Source organism: Mixophyes fleayi, chromosome 3 (assembly GCF_038048845.1).
Source record: "Mixophyes fleayi isolate aMixFle1 chromosome 3, aMixFle1.hap1, whole genome shotgun sequence".
In the NCBI taxonomy this organism is placed as follows: domain Eukaryota; kingdom Metazoa; phylum Chordata; class Amphibia; order Anura; family Limnodynastidae; genus Mixophyes; species Mixophyes fleayi.
This window is the reverse complement of record NC_134404.1, coordinates 162,073,358-162,100,704: the sequence shown is the minus strand read 5'-3', so window position 1 is coordinate 162,100,704 and position 27,347 is coordinate 162,073,358. Positions and strand designations below refer to the sequence as shown.

Here is a 27,347-nt window from a genome sequence, read left to right as displayed (position 1 = left end):
CAGATATGGCTTGCTTAGAGGGGTTACACCATTTCTCAGGTTGTGCAGTCACCACAAAGAGTTGCTCCGTGTTTAATAATCCATCTGAACGCAACAGATATGAAAATTGTTCTTACTAATTCCCAGAAGTATTCTTCCTCTTTCATCCTCACCCTCACTGATGGCCGCAAGGACTTAATTCACAGATTTCATGCAAAAAAGTCTCGGACAAACATCGTCAAATCTAGAAACATGAAAAAGGTTTCTGATGACTGACAAGAAAAAGTAGGAAAAAAAAAGGTTTTCAAATTAATAAACTCCTTTGGATTTCAATATCATCTCTATGTGGATGATACACAAATTTATCTATCCTCTGAGTCTCTCGCCATCTGTGTTGCCCCGCGTTACTGACTGTTTTTCTGCAATTTCATCTTGGATGTCCTCTCACAAACTCAAAATTTCAAAAACAGAGTTAATAATATTCCAACCCACCAACGGAAGTTACCTACCTCACATTTGTATTTATGACAATAAATCCCACCCCGCAAGTTCACTGACTAGGTGTGATCCTTGACTCAGAACTATCCTTTGTTCCCACATTGACACTATATTTATATCATGATGCATACATCTGAAAACATTTCCAAAATATCACATCTCACACAAGACACTGCAAAAACTTTAATTTATGCACTAATTATCTCCTGCATTGACTATTGCAATTCCCTCCTTGGGATAAATACTGGTCAATACTGACCAGCTTAATTTTCCTTGCAAATCGTTCTTCCTCTGCTGAGCACTCTGTCAGTCTCTACATTGGTTGCCTATTTTTCAACGAATCCAATATATAATACTTCTACTAACATACAAGGCCATCAACAAAACTGCACCTACATACATGTCCTCACCTGTCGCACAATATCTACAAACTCCATACCTCCGTTCTCCACAAGATCTGCGTCTCTCATACACTTATTAGATGCTCCCATTCAAAGTTACAGGATTTTTTTCAGGCTGCACCAACTTTGTGGAATTCCCTCCCTTGGACAATAAGACTTTGCTCTTGACTTCAAGCAAACTCTCTGAAAACCCACCTCTTCAGGCAAGCTTATAATATTCCTCAACCACCCTAGGTTACTCTATTATCACCCTTTACACAGTTCACACAAGACTACAAACCTCTGAGCCACTGACAAACATTGCTTAGTGACTGGATCATATGGCCCACAAGGCACTCTACATATTTGTCCAGCTAGAATCCAGGGGTAGAGTGTGGTACTTGACCTCATGTATCAGACTGTATTGTCATATAGATTGTAAGCTTGCAAGCAGGGCCCTCTTATATCTCTGACTGTCTGTATTACCCAATATTGTTTTATTACACTGTTTGTTCCGAATTGTAAAGCGCTACGGAATTTGCTGGCGCTATTAAAATAAATGATGATGATGTTGTTCCGATCCTGCACGAACAAGATAAATTGCGTGAGCCTCCATTAAGGATTGCAAAGCTACCCTTTCTATTAGGATTCATGGAGTCCTGTAATGAACAAAGGAGCTCCTAGATGTCTCTTTATTCTCTCCGTACACATTAGTGGAACTTCTAAGTTCCTTGGAGTATTACATTCCATACTCGTTTGAGGCCTTGGTCTCTTTAAACCCTATACAGCACACAGAAATTTTTTATCCAGCTCAAAAATCTACTTAACACTAAGGATGCTGATTTTTTTTCCCCTTGGGATGAAAACTGCATGCTGTACCAAAGAAACCCCTTCAGGCTAATTGTCAAAAGCTTCTTAAATGTCCCACAACTCACAAGAATATTCGAAGACCAGACACTACTAACTGAAGCATGTATGCATACAGAAACAAGCACCCTTAACTTAGGAGCTTACCTAGTACACCTTTCAGCTGTTTGGAATTTAACTCAGTCTCCATTCCACTGCCAGCACCTCACCAAGTATAGCAAAACATTCCCCAAAGGCAGAGAATGCTGAAGACCCATCCCAAGCTTTCGTAACCTGGCCTCCATTCAGGTGCCCTGTGACGCAGCACGCGTTCATGTAGAGACTGTTCGTATCTGAAATATGGCAACATATTTGAATCTTCTGCACCAGATTGACTTCCAGAGATAACAGACTGGTGTTCGGCCCAGTCCTCGGTTTGCATCATCAGGTACGTTGCCAGAAGAGTGGCAAGCCCCTGTACTATAGAAAACTATAAAACATTTTCTGCCCTACCTATTGTAGAGACAAGAAAAGACATAGGTTTATAGGCAGAGCTGCCTTACATATCATCCGGGGGGAAAAGGGGGGTGTTTTTAGCCTCTCTCTCTAAACTGGAAAGGGAACCTATCGATTGTAATTACTGCCATGGAGAACTGAAGATGAAAAGTTCATTTTGGCATTTATTGACTGCAGAAATACAAAAAGGAACTGTGCAGAAGTATGAGCTGTGAAATAAGGTAGTGTCAAAAATGAATGCACTATTTCTTAACCTTTAATTTTAAAACTCACAAAAGTACAGCGTGATTAAAACAGAAAGGTAAGTAACAGATAATATGTGAGAGAAAAAAAAGACATACTATAAATTAAGAAAAAAAAAATACCTTATTTTATTGTTTTTACTGTTACCCAATACTTAAGTAACAAGAGTTATGGTCACAAATATTGGCCCTCTTGCAGTTTTTTCTAATAATGCAACATTTCTTCGGGAAATTGTTGAAAGTAAAAGATATTTTGATATCTACGTGCATTTCTTTAGTTTGCAGTAGAATAAAACACAAAAAGCATAAAAAATTACAAAGTCATAACCATTCCTGTGGTGAATATGAAGCCCCTGAAATATAAAAAAATCACTCATTAAACAAGGTTGAATAGAGAAAAGCACTCATTTTCCTTTTTTGTGTCACTGTTTGGCCTGCCATGAGCATGGAGAAAAGAAAAGAAAAACAGAATTGTCTAAGGAGGACAGACAGAAGATAGTAGCCATGCATGTACAATCTCAAGGCTACAAATCAATCTCCTGAGACGGTACGTAAAGTTGCTAGGAAGTTTAAGGACCATGGCACGGTAGAAAAACTTCTGGGAAAGAGAAAACTTGATCAACGACTGCAGTGCAGGATTGTTCGAATGGTGGAGAAAGCAACTCAATCAACTGCCAAACAGACTCAAGCTGACTTCAGACACAAGTTATGACAGTTTCAGCTTGCACCATCCTTCTCCAACTCAATGATAGGAGGTTATATGGTAGGAGGCCTAGGACTGCCCTACTGTTGAGAGAGATATAAGACGTCTGACTGGAAATGGGACCAAATTAGAGCTTTTAGGTAAAGCACATCATCTCTATGTTTAAAGAAAGCGGAAGTGAAAAGAATACATTCCACAATGAAATATGGACGAGGGTTAGTGATGTTTTTTATTTGCTGTGTTGCATCTGGCACTGCATGGCTTCAAAGTGAGAATGGCATCATGAAATCTTAAGATTACCAGGCTGTTTTTGGAGCACAATGTTGATCCCAGTGTCAGAAAGCAGGGTCTCCATCGAAGTTCATTGATGTTAGAGCAGGATATTGACACCAAACACATTGTAAAAAGTACCAGTTCTAAAAAAAAAGCATCCAGATCTAAATTCCATAAACCACATGTGGAGAGATTTTAAAACAGCAGTTGGGAGAAAGCACCCTTCAAAACAGGGACAACTGGAGCAGTTGGCACAAGAATAGTGGAACACGCTGTCTGTAGAGGTGCAGGAAGCTTATCCATAGCTATATGAAGCGATTGACTGCAGTTATTTTGACCAAAGACTATACTACCGAATATTAAGTGTAGGGTGTCAATAATTTTGTCAATGCAACTTCGTTTTTCTGATTAAAAAAGGATATACAGTAATTCAGAATCAAAACAAAATGTCCTGTATATAAACAAGTATTGTGGAGACCAAATACAGTTGTTAATTTGCTTAGAGAAAATTGTGAGTTAAAAACAAAAAAAAAAAGTGCAAGGGTACCATTATTTGTGGCCAGAATTATAACAGGTTAATTTCACAGCAACTACCAGTCCCACAAATCATGCCTCTGTTAAACTGAAACCCCAGAATTTATCTTCAAGTTTAACCAGTCTATTAATTTACACATTCACTGGTTTACTGCTTACAAAACATTCCAAAACACAGACTTTTCATTTAATTGCGGAACTGAGCTGCCAGGCTTTGTATGCTGTACTTTTCTAGTGTGTATAGGAAGAAATAAATAGAGCTAGTTTTGCCTTAAAGTAGTAATTTCACAAGTTTGTTTTAGTCTCAATTGTCTACACTAGCCACATAAAAAGACGTGGACCTGCTTTTTGGTTTATGTGTTTTGGTAAGTATTATGGGGAGCAATATAAAAATAGAACAGCCCAAGAGCCAGTGGATGCAAACTTTCCAAGTAAAGCAGTTAGGATGCCAAAGACTGCTCATTACAGTTGTAATTCTTTACTACAGAAAGAATATAGCGCAGGAACAATTAATGTTATCATAATGAGCAGAGCCGTAACTAGGGTGGTGCGGGCGGTGCCGTCGCCCCGGGCGCAAGCCCGAGGAGGCGCAGCAGCCGCCCGCTACCTTCCCCTCTGTGTTACGTAGTAAAAAAAATTATTTGTGCCCCCCCCCCCGCGCGAGTCGGGGGAGAGGGTGCCGCGAGAGGGGGGAGGGGACTATGAAAAAAATGCCGGCTCCCTGTCACTGCAGCATCACTGATGATGTCACCATGCTGTCAGTGGCGAAGAGCCAACACTGCGGGGAGCTGAGAACAGACCTTAAGTAAGTGAGGGGGAGGGGGATCTGTCAGCTCCATTAGTTGTTCTCTCCCTAAGCACTGGTCTGTTATATCACATGCTGTGTGTTAGCAGCTCTCTGCTTCCAGGACTGCCCCTCCCAGCATCCCCAGCTCCTCCTGACAGCCCTGCGTTCCACCAACACTCTCACCTCTGCTCCTGATAACTATGACTCCAGTGCCCCTCCCAACTCTCGGTACAGTACAGAGCCCCCATCATTGACCTTTCCTTGCCCTGCATATCAGTTCCCTCTGTTTCTATCCAGATATGTTTCCCTTCCTTCTGATCCCTGACACCTGTCAATTCTGACTCCTGGACCCCCGAAATACAGCTGTAACCTCTGCACCCTCTCCATCACAGGAATGCTCTCTGTATAGTATGGAGGTCACAGAAATGCTCTCTGTATGGTATGGAGGTCACAGGAATGCTCTCTGTATGGTATGGAGGTCACAGGAATGCTCTCTGTATGGTATGGAGGTCACAGGAATGCTCTCTGTATAGTATGGAGGTCACAGAAATGCTCTCTGTATGGTATGGAGGTCACAGGAATGCTCTCTGTATGGTATGGAGGTCACAGGAATGCTCTCTGTATGGTATGGAGGTCACAGGAATGCTCTCTGTATGGTATGGAGGTCACAGGAATGCTCTCTGTATGATATGGAGGTCACAGGAATGCTCTCTGTATAGTATGGTGGTCATCATAGGAATGCTCTCTGTATAGTATGGTGGTCATCATAGGAATGCTCTCTGTATAGTATGGAGGTCACAGGAATGCTCTCCGTATAGTATGGCGGTCATAGGAATGCTCTCCGTATAGTATGGTGGTCACAGGAATGCTCTCTGTATAGTATGGAGGTCACAGGAATGCTCTCTGTATTGTATGGCGGACCCTAGGAGGCTCTTTATATTGTATGTGTGTGTGTGTGTGTATATATCTACTATATAAATGCCTAGTGGCGTGTGTGGGGAAAAAAAAAACAAGCTGCAGCGCCACCTGCTGGGCAGAATTATACACTGACCTATATATTTCTTGAAGAAGTGACAGTTGGAAGTGGTTGGTGGTTGCCGGGGGGTGACAGTGGGGAGTTTTTAACAGCTTGAGTAGCTTGATGAAGGATGTGGCAATGAAGATGAAGGATGAGGTGATGGAGAAAAATGATGAGGTGGTGACATGTGAACAAAACCACGTTAAAAAAGGGCGCTTGCGTCGGGAAGTAACGCTCTTCCCCTGAGGAGGCCTGGGCTAGGCCCAAATGCATGACAAGAACCTTTTTAACACCTTAAGTAGCTTGATTTGACTAGAATGCATAAGTAGCATGCACGGGTTAACTTGTATGTATATGTGTGTGTATATATATATAATAATTTCGTGTGATGGTGATAAGGGGGCACAATGTGATAAAGATGGCTCCATGGCACGGTGTGATAAAGGAGAAACTGTGATGGAGGGCACAGTGGGATGAAGTAGCAGTGTGATACAGATGGTACCGTTACAATTATGTTTTAATTTGTTTCAGTGAGTTTTATTTAAAAAAACAATTCATTTTTTATACAGCTAGCATGTGACAGCTGCATTTAAAGTACTTTGATTCTATGGAGGCTTATTACATAAAGATCCTTACAAAGCCAGACCGTGAAGAATGGGGAGGGAGGGGTTTCAGTGCGGTTTAGAACTTGTAAAGCACTAGCCACGCCCCCACAGTAGGTTGACCACGACCACTCGACTATTGACACTCCCACTTATATGGGGGGCGCCGGTGCCCTGGGTTCGCCCAGGGCACTAAAATGTCTAGTTACGGCACTGATAATGAGACGGTAAGAGATTAAGACTGAATGGAAACAGCTGGCTTCTGCTGCAGTTAGGTCACGCACAACCAATCATAAAAGTAGTTAGAGCAGTGAAATCTGCATGTGATCTTCTTCCTTCCTCTGTACACTCTGACAGTGCAGCTAAGTGTGGGGAGGTGCGAGTGGCACATGGTAAAGAGTGAGGAGTCTGAGAGGCATGTGTGGGAGGGCAAGGCAAGAGTGGCATGTGTGGGAGGGCAAGGCAAGAGTGGCATGTGTGGGAGGGCAAGGCAAGAGTGGCATGTGTGGGAGGGCAAGGCAAGAGAGGCATGGGGGAGTGGGGTAAGAGAGGCATGTGGGGGAAGGTAAGAGAGGCATGTGGGGGGAGGTAAGAGAGGCATGTGGGGGAGAGGTAAGAGAGGCAAGAGGGGTGAGGAAATGAGAGGCAAGAGGGGTGAGGAAATGAGAGGCAAGAGGGGTGAGGAAATGAGAGGCAAGAGGGGTGAGGAAATGAGAGGCAAGAGGGGTGAGGAAATGAGAGGCAAGAGGGGTGAGGAAATGAGAGGCAAGAGGGGTGAGGAAATGAGAGGCAAGAGGGGTGAGGAAATGAGAGACAAGAGGGGTGGGGATCTGAGTGGCAAGAGGGGTGGGGATCTTCTGTATTGCCAAAGCAAACTTCTGCAGTGCTTCCAGTTCCACTGCACATGTGTGAAGGAGCAAAGCCTAATCAAGCATGCAGATGTCTACCAAGACTAGCTGGAGAAGTGATATGACTACTCTACCACTGCCAACCAGTATCGCCAGGCTGAATATCACTCAGTTGCTTCAGCGATATTATCTTTAAAAATTGCAGTAATAACTGATTTTCTATCACTGTGATAAGAAATTTGTTATTCTCACTTGTTAATAAATAAAGGCCTAAGTGTCTTCCTTGACGCATAACTCTCCTTTGTTCCAAACATTCAATTTGTATCCAAATCCTGATATATGCATCTAAAAAGCATCTCCAGAATACAAATATATCACACACAAAACACTGCAAAAACTTCAAACAAAGCTTCATATACCGCATTGACTAACACAATACCCTTATAATAAATTTTCGCAGATTTTCACCCCTACAATCTGTTTTCAACACAGCGACTAGACAAATCATCCACACCAGTCTTCTATTCCAACTCAATTCTTTCAGTCTCTACATTGTTGCCTGTACTTCACAGAATCGAATATAAAACACTTCTACTAACATATAAAGCCATACATAAACTGCACCAGCATACATCTAATCTATCTTAAATATCTCCAATCTTTGTGTCTCCACTCTGCTTAAATATAGGAGTAACATGGTGGCTTAGTGGTTAGCACTTCTGCCTCACAGCACTGGGCTAATGAGTTCGATTGCCGACCATGGCCTTATCTGTGTGGAGCTTGTATGTTCTCCCTTTTGTTAGCATGGGTTTCCTCCGGGTGCTCCGATTTCCTCCGGTTTTCACTCACATTCCAAAAACATACTAGTAGATTAATTGGCCACTATCAAATTGACCCGTCTCTCTCTCTCTCTCTCTCTGTATGTGAGTATGTTAGGGAATTTAGACTGTAAGCTCCAATGGGTCAGGGACTGATGTGAGTGAGTTCTCTGTACAGTGCTGCGGAATCAGTGGCGCTATAGAAGTAGCTGATGATGATATGCGCCTCTAATCCTCACTCATAACTTGTTCATAAGACTTTTTCAGGTTGCATCCACTCTCTGGAATGTCTTCCCTTGTATGACAAGACTTTCCTTCAAACATTCCATGACAACACACATCTTCAGAAAACTTTATCACAAAAGTTTCACATTTTCAAACCACCTTTTTTTTATACTCCAAGGCTTTTATACCAGATTACAACCCATCTACACATTTACCACAAAACTTGGCATTGAATGTCATTTATCAAACACTCATTTTCCTATAGATTTTAAGTTTGCAGATAGAGCCTTCTTACCTTATTGTCTGTATGGTTATAACTAGTCTGGTTTTACTACTGTATTTGTTCTATATTGTAACAGGTTGCTAGTATGTTGGTGCTATGTACATAAACAATATTATTACCATAGCAAATTATATGCAGTTTTCATTTTTGTTTATTCCATATTATGCTGAAGAAGCCAGAGAGAAGAGGGTGCCAAGGGTGAGAGGAAAGGATACATTCTACATTGCCTCAGCAGGAATAGAAGTGTACATTTATATTAAATAAGAAATAAAACTAAAAAAGGTATATAATTATAAACTTCAAGTTCCCTTATTAGTCTGATACCTAATATACAAACCTTTATTGGCCTGTCCACAAAGTGGAGCATATATCAAGGCCCTTTGGCGCCAGGACAAATACTGATGCTCGTTTGTGGTCCCTTATATTTCCCTTGATATCTTGTTTTCTACTGGAGCAATCAATCATTTAGCAACAGTGCAGCCTGTTCGGTAGATAGGAGGCTTTCACATTATGAATTAGTGTGTAAGTGCTGTGTAATGACATCAACACAAAGTGTGCCAAGTTCAATTTTAAATGGAGAAGCCTCCAATTAATTGAACAGGCTGTACTAATGCAGTATATGCGACATCTCCCACGGTTCTGTTTCAATCTAGTTAGTTGCACAAATTACAAAACGCAAATGTTATCATGAAACTTGAGTCTCGAAATGGCAGTTTCTTGGGCCCATACTTCCTGTGTGCAACCTGGGGTGTGACGCCACACAAACTAATATAAAGTTGCAATCTCGAATTGTTTAATCCAGCTCTGCATACAGTTGATGGGGCCAGACCAGTCATATACTGCTGTTTGAACTGAAGCTTATCAGTGCCCCTGAATGTGAGTTGTACAACCTTTAATTAGTGCAAAACCCTAAAATATTAAGCTCTGAAACAGTGATTAGTTTTGGTTTTTTTTACAAAAAGCAATTTTGTAGTTGGTACCAGTACAGTTATATGCAATGATATGGTCAAACAAATCAACTACTGAAAAATATTTCTGGAAGCTATTGTATATGATATTTGAAAATATAATACTTCAGAGTCATCACATTTGCGACAATTATTAAGAAAAAGACAACAAATTATAAATAGCATGACCAGTTTGTTCTTGTACTGCATATCATCTTAGTCTAAGTGCCCTATAGGCATTTGCAGATGTTCAATGGAATGTACATCTAAGTTCTATAGACCAGCTCAATTCTAAAACCAGTTTCTGTTTTCAACTCATAGGGCAGAGCACAACATGTACCTTTGACTTGATATTTACTGGTGCTTTGAGAGATTATAATCATTTATTGTAAAATGTCAAAATTACAAAAGGAAACAATTGGGATCATGCATAAAAGGTAAATGCAAACATTGTATGGCTTGAAGTTAATGCTCTCTGATAAAAAAAAAAGGAACTTTTAATTGTGCAAAATAAATAGAAAAATTAATTTAAAGATTTTTACATTGAGGGGCAGATTCTATGTGATGCAAAGGAAAATGAGCAGAGATTTGCGTAAAAACAGAGACCATGTGTCCCCGCGAACTGTTCCAGACACACATTGTGGAAACTGTTCCAGAGACACATCTGATCCTAAAACTAATAACTAGCAAATATTTTCCTTCTCAATAACTGTGGAGTTCCCAATACTGGAACCTTTAGAGAACCAAGTTAAATTAAGTCCATTTCATAAAGTATATTCACAGACTTGAGGTGACAACACCTGACAATCAATTAACTAACTTAAATTTTTTCAGTACGAGAACAGCCAATCAGAACGGTTTTCCAACTCTCTTGTCATTCAGACACAAGCTGCTGACTGGCTGTTTTCATATTGACTCTTTTGTTAATTTACATGCTAATTCATGTGTACACACGATTTACCTTCAAATCTCTGCTGCTCATCTGGAGGAGACTTGCACACTGATTTACAGCCTGTCAACGTCAGCCTGGAAGATGTTATGGCCAGGAACTGAAGCATGCAAATGGCCTGCAGTGTCAGCTCTGCCCTTAAAGACCACCACTCGTTTATTTAGCTAACCTAGTGAAGTGTATATCAATGACTTATGCTGCAGCAGAATGAATGAATGAATGAATGAAACGGCTGGCATTTCTCCATATCTGTAGCGCTGACCGTGTGCTTGCTCGCTGTCTCCGTTCTCCTTCATTCAGGATGCAGATAGCGCAGATTTACATTGAACTGTCAGCAGCAGCTCAGCGTCTCTATGTTCTCATTGAACTCTTGTGCTGCCATTGGATGCAGTCACTAACATTTTACCCAGCAGCAGCACCCCTACATTCCCCAAAAGAAGCCAAGGAGGAAATGAAAATCATGCAGGATCATCTGTTTCTTTCCATTTTCACCAGCTACTAAACAACAAACACCAAACAGTACGACCAACCAGATGAAGCGATGATTGGCACTTTGGAACGACATTGAATCATCGGGTAAGTATACACACTCACACGATATCTGGTTAATCAGTCGTATATCGTCTGATTGGCCCAATAATCTTCTGAAAACAGTATAGTGTGTACCCAGCTTCAGACAATGAACGCAAAAGGGTTACAGCATGTTTGTGCTTTAGCATAGTGGGGGTTTATTCACTTTGAGCTACCAGCTCTCCATGCAATCGTACTGGCCTCCTGGCTCCACCAAACTCCCACTGCTGAAAGTAGCCAAACATCCAATTCTGAAGAACGTACTTCAGAGAAGACAGTATAGATTGACACACAAATGGCAAGCTCGCCACACTGAAGTATATATATATAAATATATATATATAAATTTATTTAAAGGAAATAGCACAGGGCACTTATTTATATAATTGCACAAGCACTTATGTTTGATATTGTGTATATGTTGAGATAGGAAATCATTATTCCTGAGACCAGGGTAGAAAATTTGTTTTTTCTGTTTAACCTTTCTAAAGCAAATGTCTCATTTCTGATATACATATCTGATACAATGAGCATTTGTTTACAAAGTCTTTGTGTATTGTGATGTGGGGAAATGATTTGTTTGAGGGTTGTACTTTTTCTTTGGAAATGTGTATTCTGCGACTGTCTGAAGTATTCATGCCAGCTAAACCATTTGACTTGCTAGTAGGTCTCCTGCCTCTGAAATAAGATGCAGGACATCACAGCAAGGTTTTTAAGAATTTCACAGATAAGTGTAAATATGGTTGGCTTTGCAATGCCTGTAAATCTATGTTTTGGTAAACAGGTTACATCCTGATTCTAAAAATAGCCTGTGTCCAAATCTGTATAAAAAGCACTGTCCTGTACACTGAAATGTATCATTCTGATGTTTCATCTGACCTGACCACCGATACCTTTAATCAGTGGAACTGTCCTTGTCAGGGCATCACTCCCTGCTTCAAGACCGTGCTTGACAACGTCTTCAATATTGCTGTAATCCTGTCACCTGCAGATTAGACCCTAAATGTAATCCGTTCAGCGGCTGATTGGACCCAGCTCTCCAGCACCACCGCTCTGAAGCTACCCTGCAGCTGTGGTCAGTGTGATTGGCCAGGGGCGATCGATCCAAAGCAACCCTGATTCATACTAAGAGATCCGGAGTTACCAGACCAAGTGTACCAGCACAGGAGTACACTAGCAGTGACAGTTATCCAGAAGGAACGTGGTTCTGAGCGCCATAAAGGAGCTCAGTGGTGGCAGCACTGTAAGCCCTTCCTACTGCGGCAGGATAGCGCATCTGGGATAACGTAAGAGAGCGGTGGGAAACTAAGCCCAGCCGATTCCCAGCAACAACAGACAGGGTGGCATAGGCGGTCCATCCTGTCACAGGAGGTTTTTGAGATGGGGTGAGCGATAGGTCTTTTGATCTTTTTCTCTTCTTTATATATAATTCACATCTTTGTATTTGATGTACTTGATATTTCTGATGTAATCTCAAATTGCTTGTATTGTTGACTTTTACAACTTGTCCAATGTATACTCTAATCCAGGGTTTCCCAAACCCAGTCCCCAGGGCTCCCTAACAGTGCAGGTTTTCCATATCTCCTTGCTGGAGCACAGGTGTATTCATTACTGACTGACACATTGTAACAGATCCACAGGTGGTCCTAATTATGTCACAAGTGATCTGGAAAACCTGTACTGTTGGGGAGCCCTGAGGACTGGGTTTGGGAATCCCTGCTCTAATCTGTAATGGGATTGTAAATTTCTTGTGATTGTACATATTTCTAATTTTTGTCTATTTTGTGCTCTTAACCTTAATAAATATATAAAAAAACAAAAAAAAAACAACAAGCCTTGTTTTATTACTAAATGTGTTCCCCATTGTAACACGATGCGGATACGCTGGTGCTGTATGAATAAGCGTTAATAATAATAACCTAACCAAGCACATTTTCTACACTTGTCAGGACTTATAGGGCTTAGTGTTGTATAATAAAATAGATAACTTGTATTTAGTAGGTATTAAATAGGTGTGCAAAGACAATTTTTGAGGTATAGATCTCTATTCCTACTTTCCTAAAGTTAATCAAATTAGTATAAGCACACTATACAATTATGCACTTTGTATATTTGCAGTTATTCTGTCCAATGAGAGCTTGATGAAGCTTAATAGTGACAAAGGATAGCATCTTCTTATGCTTGCAGTGAGTACTGAGTGGAGCTATTGGATAGGACAGAAAAAAAAAAATTTCCCCCACCCAAACGTCATATAGCAGTTTGCCACATCAAATAGGTTAAGTCGTTAAGAAAAAAATATCTCAACATTCTTACTTTGGATTATTTGATACTTCAACTGAATGTTTAACTTTTCTAATGGCCAGGAACTTTGCAGCAAAGGCTTAGTTTATGACTTTATTTTTATAAGGTGCTTAATGATGATCTAAATATATTAGCTGGTAATGTGTTTCTCTAATCAGAAAAATGAATCTACAAGTGAGATCTAATATAAAAGACACAACAAGGCACAAGAGAGGAGTAGATCACAGCCAACAGCAGTTAATCATTTATTCAATAAATGTAAAGATGAAAAACAAGATATTTGTGAGTACAAAATACTAAAAGCAATCGTAAAACAACAGAAGAGCAGAGGAAACCTAAAAAGCATAACACTAATTATGTTGTAACTGGTTAGGAAGGAAAAATAAAATAAATCAATGATGCTTTTCTGCACATAATTTATATATTTTAGATGATAGCAAAAAAGTATCCAAAAAAATAATAAACCCATCTGGCTCTTGAGAGGTAAGTAGCACTAACTATGAGGCATTATGCATTTGTAAGCAAAGTCATAAACTTTATTTAGGTTCATTGTGGTACTGAAGCTTGCAGCATATAAGATGAACATATAATATGACACTACATACTGTTCAGATGTGAACACAAATAAGAGATATGTGTGATTTAGAACACCATGCCTAAAATAGTTACATTTATATTTAAAAACAGCAGTGCTCCAGGAAAGGAAATATATGACTGCAAAGGCTCACAAATTTACCTAAAATGGAAAGCTTCTATAGTGGAATAATGGACAGGTTTTCATGAATCAAAATCCATGTAAGATTAAAACTAAAGAGACTAAAGAAAAAAATATGAGCATATGACACACAGTTTTTTTCAGGGAATTAGGAGTAAATGACTTGAGTACAAGGCACAAGACAAGATCTCAGCACTTTGGACCAAGTCCCCCATATTTGCCTCAGACCACTCCTATCCACACCCTCTGTAAAAGGGGTGAAATGGAGGATAAAAAGAAGATATTCACTTAGCGACTATATACTATTTTATTAAAGCTTTGTGGTTTGCTTCGATATTCAGAGTGTTTTAGGCAGTTGGCTCCATAATCTGTGCTCAGTCCACTGACCTCCACCAAATAGGATTCCCACATGGGGAATTTTACCTTTGCTTTGGGGGAATTGAATGCAAACTCACTCAAATCTGTCATTGTGGTTATATAGGTCCCTTAAGGCAAGTTCTTTAGTACAGCCAGTGGTCGAAGTTTATATTTAGAAGCGATGGTATGAAAAATGTAATGGTAATGTAAGTTACTGGAATTTGATAATTTTACAATTTAAGCAGTAGAAGTAGTGGCGGTATGACATACCACCATATACATCCCCACTTCGACCACTGAGTACAGCAATGTAATATTAAATTAGGGGATTTAATTATAATGGAAAAATCAGTTTGTTGGAGGGAGTATTTGATTTTAAAGTAATCTAATGGGAAAATAAAAAAGTGAAAACATATTCTGCACTTGCAATTTAGAGAGTAGCAGGATTTTAAACTTTGCAATTAGTACTGCATCCCCTGAATCAATTTGTAGCTGTAGCTATGGCCATGTCTCGCCCAGTGGTAGTCATTATTCCGAAGACGAAAACTCAGATATCGGATCCCCTGGCAGGATGACACTGAAGGTCTCATGGACAACGGAGTGGGAATACTGACATCTTGAAAAACAGACGTGCAACAATTCAGGCGAATGAAGATCCCTTTGAAGGGGCACAATCCGATTTGCGCTGTTAAGCTGCTAATTTAAGGAGGCGCCGGCTGTACATTGTACTTTACAAAGCCTAAAACATTGTTTTTTTAAGATGTCAGTATTCCCACTCTGTTGTCCTTGACACCTTCTGTGTCATCCTGTCGGGGGATCCATTGTTGGCATTTTCATCTTCGTGATAAACTACAAAACCCGTCTGACTATTTAAGCTTACCTGCAGGTGCAAAGGTCTTCGGAGGTAGCAGAAGGCTCATCGTGGTGTCCCATATTTATGTACTGGTTTGAACCAATATGATTCCACCATAAAAAGCTATGCGCAGTGAAGCTTTAACTCTTAAAGCTTTATAGAAGTCATGGGAGAAAAGGGATATCATGTAGTAAATTATTTCTTTTTAATTTAAATTATATAGTTTTGCTCTTATAAATGCACTTTCCTGTATAAAACGTCATTGGATTGTAAAAAATGCAACCCACTGAAAATAATGGATAATGTCTGATTTATGGAAACTCATTAAAAATAAAATCAAATCATTTTTTGATGTTAAAACAGCTCCTAGGCTACTCACTGCCCAAGGAAGTCCCCCTTAAATGCATAATTACAATATACACCAACTCATTTAAATATTTTGTCTGACAGAACTTTTTGCATTTGGGTGCAGTATCAGACATTGCCTGTCAATACCTGGCGTTCAACAAAGTACATCCCAATCCATCCAGCTACAAGAAGGAGCAACCACTATAGATGTCATCATTGTGAAGTGATAATTCATATATTAGCCCAAATGGGAAATACAGTGCAAATACAGTGCAAAATGGTCACATCCTAATTTATCCTGGTTTGTAAATTACCTTTAGTGTCTCTTCCTGGTTAAAAATAATTTGTGAAAAATATATTACATTTGATTGAAGGCCATGAACGAATCAGACTTCACGTAAAGTACATATAATTGGTATCCCTATTCTCAGGTGAACAAAGTAATTCCATTTCAGTGTTAAGAATCATGGAAATGTTTTTCTTGCCTTTCAGTATAAATAGTATATAAAATACACTTAGAACAATTTGCTAGAATAATAAAAAATTACAACATAAGGCGTGACTTATTTGCTGGATACATCTACTTAATAGAAAGTGACCATTTGCCCTTAAAACAATTTCATAAGGTCGTTGTCTCTATGCTGATCCCTGTCGACGTCCTATAGTTGTTTAGTTGTTGCTAGTTAGCTTGTAGTGGATTTGAATTACAAATATCCTGTCTTGCAGAATGGCTTAACAACAACTAATTGGACAAGTAACTGCATTAAAACGGATATAATGTTATGGACCTTGAGCCGCTCTAGAACTTTTCTAGTCCTGTGGCACGGAGCATTATCCTATTTATGGATTAGTAATCTGCTGCAATGAAGGATGAACATATGACAACAATGTACTTGTGTGCTATAATGGAATCCAATATGAACCATGCAAAATATACTATATACCAATACCAGGATGCACTACTGGCATGTATTCTTGTCTCCAAGCACCATGACTCCATTTTATTTAAATCACCAGACAAGGCAGATTTCAATTTACTTATGTTGGCCTATTGAAATTTCACTTTCTTCTTGGAACTGAATGCAGTGGGATCACTTGCTGACATACTCCATTCATGACAAGGTATGATGTTTTTCATATGTCTCCTTAGGAGCTACTGCAATATTCTGTTAGTAAATTAGTGACTGTTGGCTGTTTGTTACTATACACAGGCACATTACCTTCTGTCAGCCTTTTTCACCAACAGCCAGTTCTCTACTGTATTACTTTCATTTGCTAGATGTCATTTGGATAGACAAGTCTCAAAACACCATAAACACTGTTTTTGGGTGGTGGTGGGATTTACTCCTTTGCCTTATGACTGCCAGTAGAAGTGTCCAAACAAAAATAAAGTCACTTGATGGCCACAAAGATTCCGCTCATAACTTCTTACTGCATAGAGTTCCCCAAAGACATGTACATGCAGGATCCTTTTATAATTAAGTAACACTCACTAAAAAGGACGACACTCCCCTACCACACACCCACACCCACACAACACACAGTGACTGCAATTTTAGTATTCGTATTAACTCACTGTTGTTTTGACTTGATAGCTAAAATGTGTTCTAAGGTTTAGAACTATGGGTGCATAATGGAGGTGGATACATTATAATTTTAGGTTATTTTGGGCTTATATTACTTATATGTCTTTTAAGGACGTAGTTGTCCCACTAATTTAATTTATAAGACTGTTACTCTCTTCTAAAGTATTAATATTGATATTATGGTATCCCACTTTTTTCTTTCTTTAATTTTTTAGATGTCTGCAGTAATTTTAAGGTGTGGATCAAGGTGGAGGTGCTACCCAGCCAGCTAAAACTGACCACATTTGAAAAAGGGAAGGAAAGAGAAAGAAGTTGGTTTAAATTATGGTGCACCAACAGTCATTTACATACATATTGTTTTATGTTATACATGTAACCCATTAATATATTAAAATTTAACTTTTATTTGAATTGCTAATTAAAACATTCTAAATATTAAAAAAAACAGTGAAATATTGTGGAGAAGAAGTGAATAAAGTGATTTCAAATTGCCGTATACATTCCATGTTCTCTTTATTTCTCCATCTATAGCATTGGCTTATAATATATACAATGCCCTTTGCTATCAAGAAGAGGGTGTTGAAGAACCCGCAGATTGATACATTTACCCCTAGATCTAAGATATAACGTTTGTTGTTCGTCATTCATCGTTTAGGACTTAAAGCAAACAACTAATTTGGAAACTTGCTAGCACTTTCTCTGAAATATAAATTGGTGCACCATTCACTCAGAAGTAAAAAGTATAGTTCATACAGTAATTTGTAATTTTGAAAAACACATTACATGCGCGGCTAAAAATACATTTAGCCTTGTTGGGCTTTGTTGGTGAGCGGACGGGGCCTCAGTTGCAGGTGCTTTTGTGCCATTGCAGGTGCTTTTGGTGGGTCGGATACGTAAACTAGATGCTCCTATCATTGCACAGGCAATTAGGATTTGGAATATGGCGCATAAAATCCCTGGGGGGAATGGGGTGGATGCAGATACTCCGATCTGGTATAATGATACTCTGCCTGAATTGTGCAAATTGAGCGGGGATTGTTTCTGGCGTCGTCTGGGGGTGTCCTCGTTAAGTCAGCTCTATGAAACAAGTCTGTTCAAATCTTTTGAGCAATTTAAAAGAGATTTCCAGATCCCTCAGAGGGCCTTCTTTCGTTATTTGCAAATCAGACATGCTACTGTCTCAGTTCGGGAACACTCCCCTCACACCGGTAACTTCTCCTATCAGATCACTAGTATGAAAGGTCGCAGAGTTATTTCATGCGTGTATGCGGAGCTTAGCCATCATCAGACTAGTAATAGCTTATTACCTCTTAAAGCGAAGTGGGAATCCAATATTGGCACAATTGATGAGGAGGAGTGGTGTCACATTCTAAAAAGTATAAAACTCGCCACTACTTCTGTCCGTTTTCAACAAATTCACTTTTATATTTTACACAGTGTATATCACACTCCAATGTCCTTGGTAACAATGGATAGGACTCGGAACACTAATTGCCCTAAGTGTAGTCTGCCAGGATGTGATTTCTGGCACTTGCTATGGGATTGTCAGGTGGTTCACACCTTCTGGAAAAGAGTATAGAAGTGTATTGTTGGGGTTGTACCCGGAAATCCCTCCTCTGGAACCTAGGTTATGCCTATTTGGGATATCACTAGAAGATAACTTAAGTGTACCTCTGTATAAATTTGTTTTCATAGCCATAAGTTAGCAAAAGTTATCATAGCGCGTAATTGTCTTGCAAACGTAAAACCAGGTTACCACAATTGGAAGGCCTTGGTAAATGACACTATGGACCATGAAATATACACCTATACTTTAAGGGCAGAACACAAATACCATGAAATCTGGTCCTTATGGTATGAATCTAGGCATAGACTGAAAAGGGTGTGTCAGGATTCTAGTTAATACGAAAAGTGAGTCCCGTCTGGTTCGGGCTAAGTAATACTAATTTTACCAAATCTGCTCTGATAAACTTTGCAATTTCAAGTGGTGCCTTTGATACTGGTATTTGCATAATATTCATGCATTCACTCATGTTTGTATGTATTTGTCTAGTCAAAATCTGGATCTGCTCCTTTTATATTATTTATATTTTTTACATTTAAATTTACATCTACATTTATACCCACAGTGATCTCATTTTAGGGCTCTGATTAACGGCTGACATGTTATATAATGTTATGTTTCGTTTTTTTCTTTATCTAATTTTTGTTTTTTGTACATTCCTCTTTTGCATATACTAAAATTCAATAAAATAATACTTTATTAAAAAAAAAAAAAAAATACATTTAGCCACACATTTTTACCGATTATACTGTAAAAAGCAATGCTCACTTTTGCTCGCATCTCTATGTGGCGCGAGCAAAAGAGAGCTCGTATTTTACTAAAAATCGCTGCATATTGTCTCGCAGCCGTTCTGGGACACTACGTGGCAATTTTTTTTGTGTGAAATAAATGGGTTTTATTTTACAATTGAATCTGCCCCAAAGTATCGTTCTCTCCCATTTACAAACATGTTTAATATGAAAGGAACCCAATGAGCAAACAATCCCCCCCCCCCTTCCTATTTCAATAGCTTAAACACCAAAACTCAAATTGTACTGTATGGAACATGACAATAAATCTTCCACTACAATTCTAATGAAAAGGTAAAGTGGGACTGACCAAATCCTCCATCTATTACAAAAAGCTGAAATCACATGTCACATCTTTCAGAACCAGATGTGACAGTCCAAAATCTTCAAATGCAATGTGAGCATGTACAATATTTATGCTGTTTAAATAGATCTACCAATCAGCAGCTTGTGCAGAAATGCTATGTTACCATAGGAAACTAGCTAGCCCCTCACATAAGCTCTGGCTTTTACATGTCCAGAATGAGCTAAGATAGAGAAGCACCATCCTAATAAGCATTGGCAGTTCCTAAGAAAACAACAGCTAAAAGATAGGGTAGACATTATGCTGGACAGATTTAGTATTAATACATCTGTTATTTCATATATACATATATATATATATATATATATATATATATATATATATATATATATATATACATACATATAATGTGGCTCATATAGATACTGACTTCCATACGAATTAGGCATTGTATGCATGGGCATTAAAAACAATGCCTCTCTCAAACATATATATGTCAATGTGGATGAACCTGTCTTATAATATGGACATGTCTGAAGCTCTTTAATAAAAAAGTTTCAGGAAAAAAAACAAAACAATGGCTGTTAAAGTGTCAACAAAACATGTCATTGCTTCAACAGATCGTTCAAAGAGTGTCCTGAAAGTTACTGTGCAGCATAATTACTATGTACTTAATTAGTGTTCCTATAGAACAGCATTATATTGTACCAACCTCTGAGTATTGTGATTGTTGCAGGAAATGTTGAAATTGACACTAAGCTAAGCAAACACATGTCAGATAGAGTGTGGGTGCGGGTATGGGTCCATTGGCTTGCATTACTTTTTGTAGATCTTGGAGAGAATTCACAAGGCTTTGTTGACGTGCACTGTGATTGCTCAATGTATGTACAAGGCCTAAACTTAAAAAAGTGTATATGTGATTTGCATGTAGTGCTCATACCTATTTCATCATGGAGAATATATTTACAACTATATGAAATGCATAAAACATGAATTAGCATGGGAGGTGCCTTTCTCCCATTTACTGCTACTCTGATTATTTTAAGCAGTGTTAAATCCTTACAATCCATTTACAATACTTGATCACACAAAAGATCTCATTATGTCATAGATTACCTTACAGACTGTTTCAACATCCCATGGCAATATAGTTCTCAAGTCAATCACTTCACAGGACAAGCCAAGTTTTTCTTGGGCAATGGATGCAACTTCACGAATAACATGAATCTAAAAGAAAGTTATGCAACATGTCAGCAAAAACAAGTAAATGCATACGAATGAGTTTTTATCAAATGTTAAACTCTCCTGAAAGCATTACAGAAATAAATACAATCCAAGGAAACAGCAGGCAATAGCTATCCAACCTTTTCCCTTTTTTTTGTCAGAGTTTCACAACTTTGATTTAGACACGTGTTCAAAAACCTTGGCCAAACTTGGGAGTATATTAAAAGTTGCATGACTGTTCTAAAATGTGGAAAAGTGTCAAGACCTTCCTTGTAGAACATATATTCTTACATAAAAATATTATTTTACTGCTCTGAATGATGCAGTTTATTACCTTAACGCTAAAAATGTTATACATTCTAAAAGGGTATTAACATGAAAATAATATTCATGACTTTGAATTATATATAGTTACACTTATTTTTCTTATAACAACTATTATTGCTCTTAAAGGTTGTACACAGCTTTTTGTAAAAGAAATGGACCTCATTTTATTCTGTCCAGGACACTAGGGTGGTGGTAATTATTTTGGAGGAGGAAGAACAATAGCTGTAACTACAAGAGAATAGTTATAGCCAGGTAATTACTATTACAAGCAGAGGCATGCAGCAAAGTTTGGGTAGGGGCCTGGCAATGCAGCTGTAACCTCCCGGGCCACCTACTCTGCTTTAAAAAGAGTAATGGCCTCTTCTAAGCATGTACAGCAGGCTCATGCACTTCTCAGAAGAGGACTCTGCTCTTTTCGGTAGTCTCGGGGGTGATGTGGGTGCCCTGCACCCACAGCAGTTCTACCACTGACTACAAGTGATCTATTGGTTCTAATATGCAGCTGGCATCTTGGTGCATCTAATAGGTTCCCTTACATGGTTCCAAAGCACAGTGTGGGAATCAGAGTTCACTATTAATGACCCGTTTCAATCTCTTTCAGAAAAGTGGTACAAAATGCATTTTCTTTAGATGTGTATTTATGTCCAGTCAATCTACAGTGACCTTACACTGGCAGTCAAGGACATTTCTGCTTTTATACAGTTATCCCAAATCAATTAGTAATACAACAATGGTCAAACTTGCAGCACAGAAAACGGTTCTATACTAAAAGTTTGCACAAAAAAGCAAACTCCTTCTTGCATGACATCCCTGGATGCGGAATTGACAGCTTGTACGCTAATGAAACTTAGCAGCTCAACAGAAAGAAATATTCTGTCACACTCCTGGGGCTTCAATAATAACAAAACAGATTGGTGACTATTCATATTGTCACATTGAAAAGTATAAAGCAAACAACTGGAAAATTGTATTTGAGAAAGTCCAATGAAATCCAGAAACGTCTATTTCTAGTGCACTCGAGTCAAGGTATTAATTTCTTGTAAACGGAATGGTATGGACTTTTTGCATACTCCAATATGGACACACAAGACAAAGAAACATGAAAAAAATGAATGTTAATTAAAAACAGCAGACATACTAACCTGAGTACCCCAAGAAACAAGAGTAACATCATTTCCTTCTTGAATCACCTCAGCTTGAGACAAAGGGATGTAATATGGTTCCACAGGAACTTGCTCAACTAGAACACAGGATACAAAAATAGGAATTAAAGCATACTGAAGCATATATAATTTTTCTATTGTATAAATCACTTCACAGATGACAACTTGAAGATGGGATGCAGTTACTACTTCAAAGCTGCACAATATTTGTCTTACATATTGTAATCAACAGTGTTCTCCTTTAATTGCAATTGTAAAGCGCTACGGAATTTGATGGCGCTATATAAATGTTGTTGTTGATGATGATGATGATGAATTGTGTCGTTAGGAACATTTAGGGAAACAGGTACTTAGATGGATATATAAACTTTACAGCCATACAAATGTGATTTTATTTCATATATTGACACAAACACAGCAACTTTAAATGGAAGGCAGGATGAGGCGAACAACATATAGAATGATGATGCAAACAATAAACCGTGATCTAGTTCATCACTCTCCCACACCAAGCTAATCATCAAATTGTATCTTTCCTTATTCTTGTAAGTATTATTTCACAAACACTATTATTTTTTTTTAGCCACTTGCCAAACTGCCTACTTTCATTTATTTTGGACCAGCTCTATAAATGGCTCTACTTTACCTACCCAAAGCTGGATAGTTGTTAGCAGTATTGCTGCCCCTCACAGGAAATGTCATAGAAGACCACACTGCAAAAACTCCAATTATCTAACCAACCATTACACTGCCAACCATTACAATTAACTTGTCTAAACAGGGATATTAGGAGGCGTTCAAGTGATGCTGTGTTCTGCATACTCTTCAGGACCTACAGATGATGTTCAAGTGGAGATTTTCATCAGACACATCTTTAGCTGGGTAGACATCTATGCAATTATTGTGTAGATCACACCATTCACAACCGTTTGTTCAGATATTGCAACTGTTATAGTACCAATTTACATCACATCTGTTTATTTGCTTTTATAACATTCCTAAATATCAAGATCAATATCAAGATCAATGATAGAACAATGTCGGGCAAATGTTGAAGTGTATACGCAGTCTCGACCAGCAACATAGTCAGATTCTGTAGAGTATGCACAGGGTCACAATCTTTTAATTAGGTTAGGAGAGAAGAAAATCACACATCTGAAGGTAAATTGTGTAGGTGTGTACACATGAATCGCCATGCTCATCAGAATTTCCAATAGTTGGTGAATTTGTTACAGAAATTGCATCTGAAGCAAGATTACATAGGTGTGTTCCAGGCTTTATATTGCTTTTGAAAATGGATGTTGACATTAATTTCGTCACCTCTAAGGCACATTTTTGCAACAAAGTATATACACCAGGTTACCAAGTCTTTCATTATAATTTAACTTCTCCAATCCTTTTATTAAAAAGACATGTTTATTATACATAGGTACCCAAAACTGCACCCCATATTCAAGATGTGATCTATAAACTAAGTTATACAATGGCAAAATTATATTAATGTTCCATTTTAATGCATCTCAGAGTTTTATTAGCTCTCGTAGAAGCTGTCTGATACCTAGCACTGCTATATAAGTACTTTTCCTCCTCAGATCTACACAATTGTATCCCATTTACTGTAATTGTAGCACAATAATTGTCACCGCCTAAATGCATTCATCTTATAGTTTTCTACATTAAACATCATCTACCAAATCTCTGCACAACTTTTCATTTGATACACATCCTTCTGCAAAGACTTTAAGGGGGTTCTAACCATGCTACCTTCCCTCATATATACAGACAGGACCTCTGCCTATTACTTTCTAGGCCAGGTGCTTTATTATTTCTAACTCTGCCACTTTACTTCAAAAACAAAAGTTACTGCTTTCAATATTCACGTGCCCATTTCCTGGATTTTTAAGATATATGGAAAATATTTGCATTTCATAACAGGAAGTTATATTGCCACACTATGTTGATATTAATGTAGTTCGAAAATATAAATATAACCGTTTAAATTTTACACTGTCACTGATATAATAAAATATATCATTTAAACTGGGATACAAGATGTAATTTTAGTGAGAAATCCATAAATTTCATCATTACTTTAAAGCATTCTAATGTGTTGGGTACGAATTTCCTATGCACAAAATACTGACATGAAAATGCCTACACTGAAAATACTGACAAGTAGACAATGCCTAACGTTGCAGACATTGACAGGTAAGACATTTTGAACAGCAGGTGGGATCGACCCGCTCGCATTGCCGTCTTAATGCCGACAGTGAGACTGTCGGAATTTTCACTGTCGACTATCACTGTCTGTATGTTATATGTATCAGGATTTCTTACATGTAGGTTTTTAGGCGGTCTGGATTTCTTGCCTGCCAGTGTTTACAACATTAGGGATTGCCTACTTGCCAGTATTTTCAGCTGTCAAGATTTCTTGTCTGTTAGTGTTTACACAGTTAGGTGTTTCCTATTTGCTAGTATTTACAACATTAAGCCTTTCCTAGTAGCTTTCCTTCTTGTCAGTATTTTCAATGTAGGCATTTTCGCATTCTTTGTGTCAGTATTTTGTGCATAGGAAATATGATTACCAGTCATTGAAATACAGGAAAAATACACAATGAAAAAAAGCTTACACTGAGCCAAAAAGGGGTTATGAAAAAAAAAAAAAAAAAAAAAGACAACGGACTAAAACGTACAAACATCCTATTTTCTCTTTCACACCAGTTGGGGGACACTGCTCACCATGGGGACATTCCAAAGCTGCCCCTATGGGTGGGAATGCTCAGAATGAGAGCACATAAAACTTTATGGCCAAAACCTGCATCTTTTGAAGCGAAGACATGGAAACGATAAAATCTGGTGAATGTATGTACAGAAGACAAAAGTAGCTGTGCTACACAACTTCTCAGCTGAGGCCCCATGTCGCGCCGCCCAAGAGGCACTAACCAACCTCGTGGAATGAGCTGTCAGATTTTCAGGAAGGTCTGAGAGTCCTCCAAAAAGGTAAGCCTACTGGATAGTAGCAGTGATCCATCTAGCCACAGTCTGCTTCGTGGTCGGCCAGCCACGCATGCGATCGTAATACAGTACTAGAAGACTATGAGTCTTCCGAACCGAAGCTGTTCGGTCCCCATAAATCCTTAAAGCTCTGACCACATCTAGAGAGACTGAGTCCTGACCAAGCGCCAGCGAATCCTTAGGAAGAACCGACAGAACAATATCCTGATTTATGTGAAACCTCAAGAAGACCTTTGGTTGAAACAAAGGCTTAGTTCTAAACACCGCACAATCGTCATAGAAAATCAGAAGAGGAGCACGCCATGACAGGGCTGCCAACTCCATAACCCGTCTGCCCTAAGCAATGGCCAGCAAAAAGGTCACTTTCCACGAGAGAAGTTTTAAAGAAACAGGCCCCAAAGGTTCAAAGGGCGACTTTTGAAGCGCCGAAAGGACCAAGTTTAGGTCCCACGGAGCCACTGGAGGAACAAAATGCAGTTGTACATGAAGTACAGACTGTAGAAACTTCTGCACCTCCGGTAACAGAGAGACACTTTTCTGAAAATACACCGACAATGCCGCTACCTGGACCTTAAGGTATGACAACCTCATTCCCTTATCCAGACCATCTTGAAGAAAAGCCAACACCCTGGCTAAACAAAAAGAATTAGTAGGCACTTTGTTCTTTGCACACCAACATATATATGCTTTTCAAATGAGGTGATAAAAGGTGGATGACGACGGTTTTCTCTCCTGGATCATGGTTGTAACCACTCTCTCCGAAAACCCTTTCTTTCTGAGAATCAAGGATTCAACCTCCAAGCCGTCAAAGCCAATCGATCTAGGTCCTGATGAAAGAATGGACCTTGACTGAGAAGATACTTCCTGAGAGGACGATCCACCGACATGTCTAGAAGATCTGAGTACCACGCCCTTCTCGGCCAATCTAGTGCCAGTAGAATCACTGGAACCCTTTCGCCTCACTTTCTGCAAGATCTGTGGCAGCATCGGAAGTGGAGGGTAAAGGTACACCAACTTGAAGTTCCAGTGTACCGTCATAGCGTTCACTAAGAATGCCTGACGGTCTCTTGACCTGGTACAATACCCTTCTACCTTGCGGTTATGCCACGAGGCCATCTCTGGCCGACTCCACCGGAGGACTATTTGAGAAAACACCTCCGGATGGAGCGACCATTCGCCTGGGTGAAGAGCATGCCAACTTTAGTAGTCGGCCTCCCAGTTGTTCACCCCTGGAATGAACACCGCTGAAATTGCAGGAACCTGTTACGCCCATTTCATGATCTTTGACACTTCATGGCAAGAGGACTCCTTGTTCCTCCATGATGATTTATGTAAGCTACCGCCGTAGCATTGTACGACTGTGTTCGGATCGGCCGACGTGCCAGGAAGGACTGTGCCTGAACTAGAGCATTGAATACTGCCCGTAGTTCCAGAACATTTATGGGCAACCATGCTTCCTCCGCTATCCAAGTTCCTTACAATCTGAGGTGAAGAGTGACTGCACCCCACCCCAACAAGCTGACATCCGTCGTTACCATGGTCCAGTCCCACACCGAGAAAGACTACCCTGTGTTATGATGTCCCTCCTCAGCCACCAGAGAAGAGACAGGCATGTTGCCTGTGACAGCCCAAAGACCTGTTTTTCTAAGCGGGGATCCGACCCTGACCATTTTTCCCAGAATCTCTTGCTGTAACTTGCGTGAATGGAAACGAACAAACTGCAGAACCTCGAACGAGGAAACCATGCGACCCAGTAGCTTCATACACTGAAGTACTGAGACACG

At 39.2% G+C, this 27,347-nt stretch overlaps 1 protein-coding gene across 1 annotated transcript in view; it reads right to left on the bottom strand.

Annotated features, from left to right (window-relative positions):
* Nucleotides 1-27,347, bottom strand: part of BCKDHB (branched chain keto acid dehydrogenase E1 subunit beta) — a 409,624-nt gene that overhangs the window by 310,266 nt on the left and 72,011 nt on the right. Inside the window, exons 7-8 of the mRNA XM_075200910.1 lie at nucleotides 22,528-22,625; nucleotides 20,956-21,061 (exon numbers count right to left, since the gene is read on the bottom strand). Of these exons, the coding sequence (XP_075057011.1) occupies nucleotides 20,956-21,061; nucleotides 22,528-22,625 (204 nt within the window). The remainder of the gene's footprint in view (nucleotides 1-20,955; nucleotides 21,062-22,527; nucleotides 22,626-27,347) is intronic.